The sequence below is a fragment of the Carcharodon carcharias genome, chromosome 15 (genome assembly GCF_017639515.1).
Source record: "Carcharodon carcharias isolate sCarCar2 chromosome 15, sCarCar2.pri, whole genome shotgun sequence".
NCBI classification, from domain to species: domain Eukaryota; kingdom Metazoa; phylum Chordata; class Chondrichthyes; order Lamniformes; family Lamnidae; genus Carcharodon; species Carcharodon carcharias.
This window is the reverse complement of record NC_054481.1, coordinates 89,432,178-89,445,275: the sequence shown is the minus strand read 5'-3', so window position 1 is coordinate 89,445,275 and position 13,098 is coordinate 89,432,178. Positions and strand designations below refer to the sequence as shown.

Genomic DNA, 13,098 nt, shown 5'->3' with positions numbered 1-13,098 from the left:
CAGAACCTTGAGATTCAAAGGCGTGAGTGCAAACAACTGAATTATGGGTGACACATTGCATGAAGATAAACTGCCCTTTTTCATTTAACTGTGTTGATCATAATGTAATAAAAACAAAAAAACTGCGGATGCTGGAAATCCAAAACAAAAACAAAAACAGAATTACCTGGAAAAACTCAGCAGGTCTGGCAGCATCGGCGGAGAAGAAAAGAGTTGACGTTTCGAGTCCTCATGACCCTTCGACAGAACTTGATTTCGAGTCCAAGAAAGAGTTGAAATATAAGCTGGTTTAAGGTGTGTGTGTGGGGGGGGCGGAGAGAGAGAGAGAAGTGGAGTGGGGGTGTGGTTGTAGGTACAAACAAGCAGTGATAGAAGCAGATCATCAAAAGATGTCAACAACAATAGAACAAAAGAACACATAGGTGTTAAAGTTAAAGTTGGTGATATTATCCAAACGAATGTGCTAGTTAAGAATGGATGGCAGGGCACTCAAGGTATAGCTCTAGTGGGGGTGGGGAGAGCATAAAAGATTTAAAAAAATTTTTTTTAAAAAATAATGGAAATAGGTGGGAAAAGGAAAAAACTATATAGTTTATTGGAAAAAAAAAGGAAGGGGGAAACAGAAAGGGGGTGGGGATGGGGGAGGGAGCTCACGACCTAAAGTTGTTGAATTCAATATTCAGTCCGGAAGGCTGTAAAGTGCCTGGTCGGAAGATGAGGTGTTGTTCCTCCAGTTTGCGTTGGGCTTCACTGGAACAATGCCGCAAGCCAAGGACAGACATGTGGACAAGAGAGCAGGGTGGAGTGTTAAAATGGCAAGCGACAGGGAGGTTTGGGTCATTCTTGCGGACAGACCGCAGGTGTTCTGCAAAGCGGTCGCCCAGTTTACGTTTGGTCTCTCCAATGTAGAGAAGACCACATTGGGAGCAACGAATGCAGTAGACTAAGTTGGGGGAAATGCAAGTAAAATGCTGCTTCACTTGAAAGGATTGTTTGGGTCCTTGGATGGTGAGGAGAGAGGAAGTGAAGGGGCAGGTGTTGCATCTTTTGCGTGGGCATAGGAGAGGGTTGAGGAGTAGGGGGTGATGGAGGAGTGGACCAGGGTGTCCCGGAGGGAGCGATCCCTACGGAATGCCGATAGGGGGGTTGAAGGGAAGATGTGTTTGGTGATGGCATCATGCTGGAGTTGGCGGAAATGGCGGAGGATGATCCTTTGAATGCGGAGGCTGGTGGGGTGATAAGTGAGGACAAGGGGGACCCTATCATGTTTCTGGGAGGGAGGAGAAGGCGTGAGGGCGGATGCGCGGGAAATGGGCCGGACACGGTTGAGGGCCCTGTCAACGACCGTGGGTGGAAAACCTCGGTCAAGGAAGAAGGAGGACATGTCAGAGGAACTGTTTTTGAAGGTAGCATCATCGGAACAGTTGATCATAATGTTACTCTGTTTGCTCCATTTCTGTTAAATAAAGCAGCTTACCTTTATTCCTGGCTCCACCTTGGCAGACATTATTCCGGTCCTTCTTGAGGCAGACTGGAGTCATATCCCAATGTGTACTACTGTTACAACCGGATACTAGATAGTCTGAGTTTGCTCTAGTATACAATCAATTACCAGGGGACTGATGTCACTGAACTCAAGAAGATATCTACAGCAGACCCATGTTGGCAGTATCCATCCTGGGAAGTCCCTGATGATCTTGTTTTAATTATTTGTGGTAAAGTTGCTGAGGTTCCCATACAGTTGTTTACTTGGATGTTGTAAGTCTTCAGCGATGAGGGATGATTCATTTTGTGGTACGTTTTGAAAGCCTAATTTTCTCAATTGTGCCTTAATCTGCCACATGGGCCTTCCTCCAGTCTGATGAATAGATTTTGATGAGTCATTCTTATTTCAAAGATCTGAGTTGCAAGAACATCCAAAGACTTTAAGACTTGTATTTATATTGCACCTTTCACAACACAAAGACATGCCAAAGTGTTTTACAGGCAATGGGACATTTATTGAACTCTAGTCATTGCTGTATAGAGAAACCATTATCATCAGTTTTTTTTTTAAAATCTCACAACATTTCATGTGACATGGATATTGGCATCCCTGTGTGTGTAATATGTAATATATTGATTTTAGGATTACATAGGACAGGATTATCTAGGATATATGGCACTGAAACAGGCCATTTGGCCCAACCAGTCCATGCCGGTGTTTTGGCTCCACTCGAGCCTCCTCCCATCCTTTCTCATCTCAATCTACCATCATAACCCTCTATTCCCTTCTCCCTCATGTGCTTAAGTTGTTCCCCCTTCAACATATCAATACAATTCGCTTCAATTGCCTCCTGGGGTAGCGAGTTTCACATTCTCACCACTCTTCGGACAAAGAAATTTCTTCTGAATTCCTTATAGGATTTCTTGGTGACCATCTTATATTGATGGTCTCTAGTTATGCTCTTCCCTGCAAGAGGAAACATTCCCTCTGTATCTATGCTATCAAGACCTTTCATTGTTTTAAACACCTCGATTAAGTAACTCCTCAGCCTTCTATTTTCAAAAGAGAAGAGACCCAGCCTGTTAGCCCTTTCCTGATATGTACACCCACACATTTCTGGTACTACCCTTGTAAATTTTCTCTGTAATCCTCTCTTGAGCCTCTAAAATCCTTTGTAAACTAAGGCAACCAGAAATGCACACAGTGCTCTGAGCGTGGTCAAACCAAGGTGCAATACAGGTTTTGTATAACTTCCTTACTCTTCCATTTTATTCATTCAGGAATAAAGCCTGGTGATTGGTTTGCCTTTTTTATGGCCTTGCTAACCTCTGGCATAACTTAAGTGATTTGTGTATTTGTACTCGAGATCTCTTTGTTCCTCTACCTCACCTAGACTTGCAACATCCAAATAATAATTGACCTCCCTATTCTTCCTGCCGAAAAGTACTGCCTCATACTTATCTGTGTCGAGCCTCATTTGCCAATTATTTACCCATTCTGCAAGTTTATTCATATTCGTCTGTAATTTGTTGCAGTCCCCCTCAGTATTGACTATCCTCTCAATTTGGTGTCAGTCGCAAATTTAAAAATTGTCATTCCAAAGTCTAAATTGTTAATGCAAATTATGAACAACAGTGGTTGCAGCACTGATCCTTGTGCAACCATCTACTTTCTGCTTGAAGTCAGCTAGCAACCCATTCTGGAATTTGTCCCCTGACTCCACATTCTCTGATCTTATTCATTAAGCTATCATGAGGCACCTTATCAAAGGCCTTTTGAAAATCCAGATAAGTTACATCTACTGTATTACCACTGTCTACTCGCTCTGTTACCTCTACAAAAATAATAATCAGTTTGGTCTGGCAAGACCTTCCCTTCGGGACAGATGTTGGGTAAGATCTATCTGCTTGTGGCTTCCTCAGCTTTCCTTTGCTGCCAGCCAATGGCTAGGTGCCCTGTAGGCGGTGAAGAGTCAGGACTTGAGGCCTGGTTGGTGGGAAGAAATTTTTAAACCTTTGGGAACCAATGGGTGGGAGAGAAATCATCATAACCCAGCTCAGAAAGGAAGGGCTTTTGTTTTGCGAGCAATAGTTTGCCATTTGAAAAAAAATCTGCAGTCAGATTTGTTAAACACAGGAGAATTTAAAAGCCTGTTTTACAGGTTGCCGTGGTGATAATTGGGTCAATTTGATCTGAGACTTAGCTACTTTCATAAAATATGCTTAATCAATGACAGACACGGATGGATTTAATCTTAGGCAAACTGCCCATGAGTTCAGTCATTACTTTCATGTGCTGTTGTCACTCATTCACTCAATTTATTGAAATGGAAATCATGTGGATTCTATAAAACTCGGATGATCTGGCCTGCAAGATTAATAGCTGGAATGTGAAGACAAAGATTTATCTGATTTATGAGTTCAGTCATTATTTACAACCAGCCTGAATGATGCCCTTTTTTTGCTGCAGGGTAAGGTAGGGTCTGAAATCCATTCTAGATTGATTAGATCACATTGGAAACCCACAAATTCCTCCATTTGGAGTGTGTGCTGTAATGTATTGGCAGAACATACACAGACCCTGTGTGAGGGATTGTGCTCTTGAAATTTCATTAATATATCCAATCATTTTGATCATTTGGATTGTTGACCTGCGATTCCTGCATGCTCAGACCTTTAATAGTTAGCAGCTCGGAGGCCCATGTTGTTCACTTCCAGCTGCAGCTCTTTACAGTCACAAAAAGCTGTTCCTGACCAATCTCTGCAGTATTAAGTACATCTCTCATACTGACCATGGTCTGATGTATAAAGTACATCCCTCATACTGACCATGGTCTGACGTATAAAGTACATCCTTCATACTGACCACTGTCCAAGGTATAAAGTACATCTCCCATACTGACCACTGTCTGAGGTATAAAATACCTCCCCCTCATACTGATCACTGCCTGAGGTACAAACTACCTCCCTCATACTGACCACTGTCCGAGGTTTAAAGTACATCCCTCATACTGCCCACTGTTCAAGATATAAAGCACATCTCTCATACTGACCACTGTCTGAGGTATAAAATACATCCTTCATAGTGACCACTGTCCGAGGTATAAAGTGCATCCCTCATACTGACCACTATCTGAGGTGTAACGTACATCCCTCATACTGACCACTGTCCGAGGTATAAAGTACACTTCCTATGCTTGAACATGGATCACCATTTTCCCAATGCAGGTGCATAGTCAGTTATGGTCTCCATAATACAGTTGGAGTGCAATGGAATGCCCGTTTGATTGGCACCCCATCCACCACTTTAAACATTCACTCCTTCAACCACCAACACACATTGGCAGCAGTGATATACCATCTACAAGATGCACCAATTCACGAAGAGTTCCTCAGCAGCAACTTCCGAACCCACACCTCTACCACCTAGAAGGACAAGGGCAGCAGACAGATGGGAATACTGCCAACTACAACTTCCTTTCCAAACCACTCACCATCCTGACTTGGAAATATATCGCTGTTCATTCACTGTTGCTTGGTCAAAACCCTGGAACTCCCTCCCTAACAGCACTGTGGGTGTACCTACACTACATGGATTGCAGTGGTTCAAGAAGGCAGCTCAACACCACCTTCTCAAGGGCAATTAGGGATGGGCAGTTAATGCTGACCCAGCCAGCGATGCCCACATCCCGGTGAATTAAAAAAACAAGCCATGGGCTTGGGAGACTCCTGTTGGCAGAAAATAGTAATGCAAAACATTGAAAACTGTGCGTAGTTAAAGACTGAAAAGCAATTGCCGCAGGAAGTAAGTTGGAAGTTAATAGGTTACAGGCTCATGACAACAAAGAAGTTTTTTTTGATGTGCCTTATTGCAGCTGCTAAAGTTGCAAAATGATAACAGCCTGAAGTTCTTTTTCCTAATGTTTCTTCAATTCACAATTAACTCCACTGTCTATTCTTCCTGGAACCAACAAGGGGACACGCCATGTTGGATTCAATAATGAATCAGATTTAATCAACAGTCTGATGAGATGTGAACTTTTGCCTAATAGTGATCAGAAAATGATTGAGTCAAATTGTTTTTGGAAGGGACAATCGCAAAACAGCTACCATGCGTCTAGATTTAAGTATGGCTGACTTCAATGTGATGAGATAGAGACCGTCCACAGTAAACTGAGCAAATCTGTTAATGGGTAAAATGACAGAAGATCAGTGGGAGGTGCTCAAAATATGATTTAATGTGACAAAAAATGGTTCATAGCCGTAAGGAGCAAGAGGTCTACCTGCCAGAAAAAATAACAGCCATGGATGATTAAAGAGGTAAGAAACCACATAAAACTAAAAGAAAATGGCATATGAAAATCAAAATGCACAGATCCTGGTGAGTGGAAAATAAATAAATTAAAGCAAAGGGTGATAAAATGAGTAGTAAACTATAAAAAAAACTTGCAAAGGATAACAAAATCAACATGAACATTTTTTTCGATTATATTAGGAAAAGGAGGGTGGTCAGGAGCAATGTGAGCCCCATAAACACTGATAACAATGATAATGGCAATGAAATGAGGAACTGGCTAATGTGCTGAATAATTTCTTGCATCAGTATTTACAATAGAAGAAGAGGTCAACATCCCAAGGTCACTAAAATTGATCCAGAGGCTAACCAAAATTAACATTAGGGAAAACAGGAACAAAGAAAATAATGGCACCAACGAGCGACAAATCCCCAGGACCAGATCGTTTCCGTCCTAGGATTTTGAAGAAATTAGATGTGAACATTGTAGGTGCCTCATTGGAGCACAACACAAGCCCCAAGGAATAGCTTCTCACTTTTTGATTCACCACTTTACAGCTTTCTGGGCTCAACATTGAGTTCAACAATTTTAGACCAGAGCCCTTGCCATGTTTTTGTTTCCTTTTTCTTTGCAGGTTTCCGGTTTCCTCTCATTTTTTGCTCTCGGATGGCAGCTGTTGATCGTTCTGCCATTCACACCTCCTCTAGACACATCTTTTGTCTCTTTACTTGCCTTATTACTGCTCCCTTTTGCCCTACACCACCAACCCTTTTGTCATTTTAACTCCCCTTTCTTCCACCCTATCTTTTACCATGTTCTGCCCATGCACTTGCTTGAACCCTATTACATTTTTACCTTTCCTCAGTTCTGATGACAGACGTTAACTCTGTTTGCCTCTCCACAGATGTTGCCAGACCTGCTGAGCATTTCTGGCATTTACTTTTTATTTCAGATTCCCAGCTTTAGTATACAATTCCAGAATTCTCCTGATTCAGGAACCATTCCTTCAGGTTGGAAAATTGCACATGTCACTCCACTATTTAGAAAGGTGACAGAGGGAAACGAGCGAACAATAATCCAATTAGCTTAACATCTGTTTTTGGCAATTTCTAAGCGTCTAATATTAAGGACAGGGTGACTAAACACTTTGAAATTTTCAGCTGATCAGTCAGAAAGCCAAGGGGCTGCATCTTACCTATGTCAGGCAGGCTGGGAGGGAGCAGGCGCAGAGCTGATTGCAGCCCGCGATTGGCTGTGCACTGCCATTTTACATGGGCGGGCCAAGTAAGGCTTGTAGTGCTCAGCGCTACATGTGTGGGCAGGTGGGAGGAGGGAGAGGCAGGGCCTGCGCTCTTTCGCACATGTGCGTGAAGAGCGCAGCACTCCCCCTGAGGCACGGAGCTGCCTCAGGGAGATTAAGCTGATGAAAGTTTTGAATAAACGAACAGAAAAATTATTTAAGCATGTCACCTCATGTGAGTGTCACATGACCTGGGACACGTTTGTACATTTAGCAAAAGTTATTTATTAATTTAATAAAAACCTTCAGGAAACTTCATCCTGCTAGTGAATGAGGTTTCCTGAAGAATGCGAAGGCCGCTTGGGTTCTTCGCCTGCCCACTAACCTTAAGGTTGGACGGGCAGTGTTGTTAATATGGTAAATTGCTTTCTTAACGGCCTTAATAGGCTGTTGACAGTTCAGTGGGCGTGTAGCCACTTCCAGCGCGCGTCCGGTGAACAAAAGATCAAAATGAGGCGTGATGATGTTGGGCCGCGCGCCTGACGTCATTTTGCACATCAGCGTGTCGGGCCCGCCCCCGCTCGCCGACAGCAATATCCTGGCCACGGATTTGCAAAGGTTAGGTTCAGCCTGATTAACCTGATTGAATTTTTTATATAAAAGAAAACTGAAACCATGGAAAGGGAATGTGTGTGAGTATTACTTGCAATGGGCTTTCAAAAGGCAGTTGATAATATTTCTTATAAGAGACTCTTGGCTGCAGTTGAAGCCATTGGAATTGAATGTCAATTATTGACCTGGTTAGGAAATTGGCTGCGAGGCGGTAGATAAAGAGTAGGGATAACGGACAACTGCTCTATAGTCAGCGGAATATGATTAGTGGCTTCTCGCAAAGATCTCTGTTGGAGCCATAACTATTACAACATATTTACCAATGGCTTAGATGATGGGATAGAAAGCCAGTGACACAATGATAGGTGGCACTGTAACCAAAGTTGTTGAAAGTGTAAAATACAAAGAGATATCAATAGATTCAGGGTGGGATTTTCCAGGCCCGCCCACTGCCAGGATCGTCTGATCCCGCCTAAAGTCAATGGACTTTGGTGGCAGTGGTAAATCCCACCAATGGGTGTGACCGGAAGACCCTGCACAGTGTATTTAAGGAGGCAATTACTACAACAACATCTTACATTTATATGCACCTTTAGCATCGTAAAACATTTCAAGGTGATTCACAGGAGCACTATCTTACAAAATTTGACTTCAACCACATGAGATATTGAGGGGAATCGTACCCACTACGTAGCAGGCGTGAAAAATGACGTTTTACTTGCCGGCCATGATGGCAGGCTTTCGCGCCGTATCGTCCCAAACCCACCTCACTACTTACACAGCCACAGGAAACACGCCATCTCGTTGGTATGCAGCCTCTGAATCACCCACCACGCTGTTACATCACTGTTTCCTCACTCCGGGTGCTATATCTAAACTGCAGACATGCACACAGTTCTCAATGTTTGTAGCCCAGGACCTCTCCAACAAAGACATGGCCCTGAAAGTCAAGAACAGTTCAGTGACCCATCACTGGAATGCCTTTGGGGGCCCACCATGATGTCCTCCACCCCCACTCTAGCCGCAGGAGGTCCAGCAATCTCACCACTTCAGCTTGGTAGGCGGTGGCAGTGGTGGTCAGTGCCAATGCTGCATCAAAGAGGTTGGCCATCCAGTGCAGAAAACAGATGAATGATCTCATCTGTGCTGCCAGGGAAAGGCAACCATCTCATCATTCTAAACTCACACACTCACAAGCCCATCACACATTCCCTGCCATCTCATTCACTCCAGCTCAAGGGACATTAACATTCACTCTCTCACACACACCCTCATGTCACCATCTGGCCTCATCTCCTTTAGAGGCTGTTCCTCAGCCCTCACCATCTTGAGGCGACTTGCACAGATCAACATGGGCCCCCACACACACCCTGGGATAGCCTCTTCCCCAGTACAGCCCTCAAACTGCGGACCCTTCTCTTGCCTGAGGCCACACGTCCCCCTTCCCCAAGCAAGCCCTAGCCCTGCAGCCATTGAAAAGCCACCCCTGCCTTACAGCTGGCCTGGTAGATACATACTTGCCCATGAGCCCCCCTCAAAATGATGTGGTGCTGCCTGTGAAGCCTGGCACTGATGGCCGTGAATGTTGACCAAAGTAAGGTAGGCAAACAAACCATGAAGTCCAGAGCAAAGTGCAGCTCGCCAGGTGCACGTCGCTTATGTACAGTTGTGAGTCACGCCGACGTGCCTGGATGACCCAGCATGGGGGGTGGAGGGGGAGGATGATTCTGGTAAGCAGGGCTTATAATGAGATGCTAAAGTATTAAAATTAGGTTCCCGACATGCAGCGGTGGGCAATGTGGCCCACCATTGACGGGTGGAATGGATGATCAGAGGCTGGCTTCATGACGGCGCTAAACAATTTTTGGCCATTTCATCTTATTGTCCGCTCACGCTGCCAAACACGCCCACTGCCAATGGGCACGGAAAACTCTGGCCATTGGGACAGATGACCAAACGCCTGGTCATAAAGATTTTTTTCGTTCATGGGTAGTGGGCGTCGCTGGTAAAACCAGCATTTATTGTCACGTCCATTTACCCTTGAGAAGGTGGTGGTGAGTTGCCTTCTTGAGCCACTGCAGTCCCTGTGATGTGGAAGCTGTCTGGTAGGTGACTGCTGTAGAGTGAGGGACTGAGGTTTAAGGCAGCAATTCCAGAGCTTAGGGCCTAGGCAGCTGAAGCCACAACCACCATTGATGGAGCAATTAACGTGGGATAGACAAAAAGCCAGAGTTTGAAGAATGCAGAGATCATTCAAAAGTCTGCTTTTGAGCAGTTATTCATTTTTTTTGTTTTAATTTTCTCCACAGGTAAATCCACGGGCATAGTAACTACAACACGGGTACAGCATGCCACGCCCAGTGCTTCCTACGCTCATTCGGTGAATAGAGAATGGTACGCAGATTCTGACATGCCGCTTGATGCACTGGAACAAGGCTGCAAAGATATTGCTCAACAACTTGTTCATAACATTCCTGGTATTGAGGTAACTTTACTCTTGTCAAATCTTCCTGTGCATGCACTGTTCTAAAGAGGTGACCAGGTAGTGTGGGCACATTGTTCCAGAACAGCTGCTTTTATATGCTCGCCCAATGCTACAGTCACTGGGACAGTCCAGGCACCAGGGACTTGATGTCCATCCCATTTTAGTATTTTTGCTCCCTTTATTAGTGCCCTATGACTATCTGTCTCACCATCGCCCCATTACTGCTTGTCCCCCTTTGACTGTCTGTCCCACTGTCTCCCCCGATGACTGTCTGTCCCACTGTCTCCCCCTTTGACTGCCTGTCCCACGGTCTCCCCCCTAAGACTGTCTGTCCCACTGTCTCCCCTTTGACTGTCTGTCCCACCGTCTCCCCCTTTGACTGTCTATCCCAATGCCTCACCCCACATTCTCCCACTTTCAAACATGACTGAATTTTTTTAACACTACAGGTTAGAATTCTGGCTGTGTGTGCAGTATTTCACAGTCATTGCATTTGTCTGACCCCACTGTTCCTTTGCTAGTTCCAGAGCAGTGCCAAGCAGATAGTTTAATTAAAACACTTGAGCTTGCTGTGGCAGTCACCTTGCTAGTTAAGTGTAAAATTCTACCTTCTTTCCCTTTATTGTTGTGTCATGGTCACAGCCTCTAGTCTGAAAGAGGAATTTGGCTGGTGTGAGTAGCTGATAATTTAAAAGCCATTTCCAGTCTGTTGCCTGATTTAATGGATATCCCCAATCAATTCTCACCCCATTTTCTCATTTGTTCTTTTAATCAACTTATCAACCTTATAAACTCAAATGAATATCACATGGTTTCTCTGCTGTTTTTGTGTGCGCGTGTGTGTGTGTGTGTGTGTGTGTATGTGTGTGTTGTGTGTGTGTTAGTGCCACCCTCCCTCCCTAAATCACAGTATTATTCTTGGGAAGCATTCATTCTCTGGCCTCTTCCCCCACTGCCCTGGTTTGCTTGGGGCTCTCCTGATGGGCAGGTATGAGCCTCCAGTTGGGTTTGATGCAGGCCCTGAATAACTATGGAAGTGAGGTGGGACAGGGCCCTACTTTCCTGATCCTTAGACCGAGGAAACCCGGCACTGTAGAATGCACCTGAAGGCTGAAGAACAGCCCAAAGATTAAAGAAACAACTATCTGAAATGATTTTGCAAGTAAGTTCCTCCCTGAGCCTTCCTTAATTGGGCAGGCTCCTTAACACAGTATCCAGGAGCCCCTGTGATATGTTGCTCTCAAATGTTTCATGCTTGCTTTCTGAGCAAAGTCCAGGCAAGGGAGTTGGGCCCATGCTGGGAGCATATGTCTACAACCTAAGACATGAAAATTACAGTGATCCAGCTTCCCCAGAGGCTTAATTAGCAGGCCCTGCTAGGCAATTGAGCAAAATCGATTTTTTCAAACTTGTTCACAGGATGTGTGCTTCACTGGCCAGGCCATTATGTATTGCCCATCCCTAATTAACCTTGAGAAGATGGTGGTGATCTGCTGTAGTCCTTGTACTGCAGGTACATCCACAATGCTGCTCAGACCTTACAGAGGGCAGTTAAGAGCCACCTTGCTGTCAGTCAGGAGTTATGTTTTTTGGCAGACTGGGTGAGGACAGCAGATTTCCTCTCCTGAAGGACTTCCAGCAATTTCATTATTAATGAGACTAGCATGTTATTCCGGACTTGGTGGGATTTGAACCAATGTCTCCAGAGCACTAATCCAGGCTTCTGGGTTGCTAGTCTAGAAATATTACCACTATGCTACTGTCCCCTTGTAGCCATTCTGGTAACGTGCTTTACATCAATAGCACCTCTTCTGTATTCCCCCTTGTAATGTGATGAAATCACATAAAACCCCTCTCACTAATGTGTGCTGGAGTGTTCCGTGTCTTGGGCTATAGACAGCACTGCATTTGTTATTGAAAGCCTGCTAGCTAATATAAAGATGATCTTGGTTGTGTAGTATTCCCAAAGGATCATTGTACCTTTGTCCAGTTGAACAGAGAGGATAATTACCACATAGTATCTCGAAGGCAGAAAAAAAATGCTTTGAATTTCCAAAGTCTGTTTTGATTCTTGAAAAATCTTGCGATTCATGTAGTGGAATTGAAAATGTAGAGAGATCAAGAAACCTGTTGTTTAACAAAAGCCACCATTCAAGGGGATGTATGGCCAAATGTGTTTGCTGTTTAGCTGCTGTGAATGTATTTCCTGCTGTTTGATTGGAATCCAAAGTGTAGATGAAATCTACTTGGGAAATGGGTTGACAAGAGCCTCTGTCCATGGAGCTTCTTTTAATGCTGGGCCTGTGTTTTGAGGAGCATTCATTTTGAGATATCAGGGGTGCTTTTTCTCCCCCAGCTACCTGCCTGTTTGCATTGTTTCCCGAGGTTCTGCCCAACTCGATTCTTCATGGACCCTGAAAACAGGCAGATGTCTGGCTTCAATTTTTCAATGGGGTCCTATATCTCTTCTGGGACTTTGATGCTATTTGAGTGCACCCTTGGGTGGTGTGTGAGCCCCTGGGTGACATGTGTACTACATCATCTCCAGACTGTGATGCTGAGTTGCTTAAAGGGACCCCTAGAGACTGCTGAAAATTTCCTTTAAAGATTCCAGCACACTGCTGGCACATCTGTTTCTTCCCATCCCTCCAGCCACTGTGAATGCCTCCTCCCTTTTAACCCTGTGGGCCCCCTTCTATGTCAACCCAAGCCTTCCATTGTCGACCCAATATAAGTCTGTGAACTGTTCTGAAGGTATATCCGATTATAGCTCCACCCCACTGTGCCGTTTATTCAACCCACTGTGCCATTTATCCACCCCGCTGTGCCATTTATCCACCCCTCTGTGCCATTTATCCATCTCTCTGTGCCATTTATCCACCCCATTGTGCCATTTATCCACCCCACTGTCCCGTTTATCCATCCATTGTGCCGTTTATCCAGCCCGCCGTGCCATTTATTCTATCTCGCCGGTATGGCTG

General features: G+C 44.6%; 1 protein-coding gene across 1 annotated transcript in view; it reads left to right on the top strand.

The window, feature by feature from the left end:
- Positions 1 to 13,098, top strand: part of alpl (alkaline phosphatase, biomineralization associated) — a 121,501-nt gene that overhangs the window by 67,393 nt on the left and 41,010 nt on the right. The window contains exon 7 of the mRNA XM_041206405.1: positions 9,942 to 10,117. Coding sequence (XP_041062339.1) covers positions 9,942 to 10,117 — 176 coding nt within the window. The remainder of the gene's footprint in view (positions 1 to 9,941; positions 10,118 to 13,098) is intronic.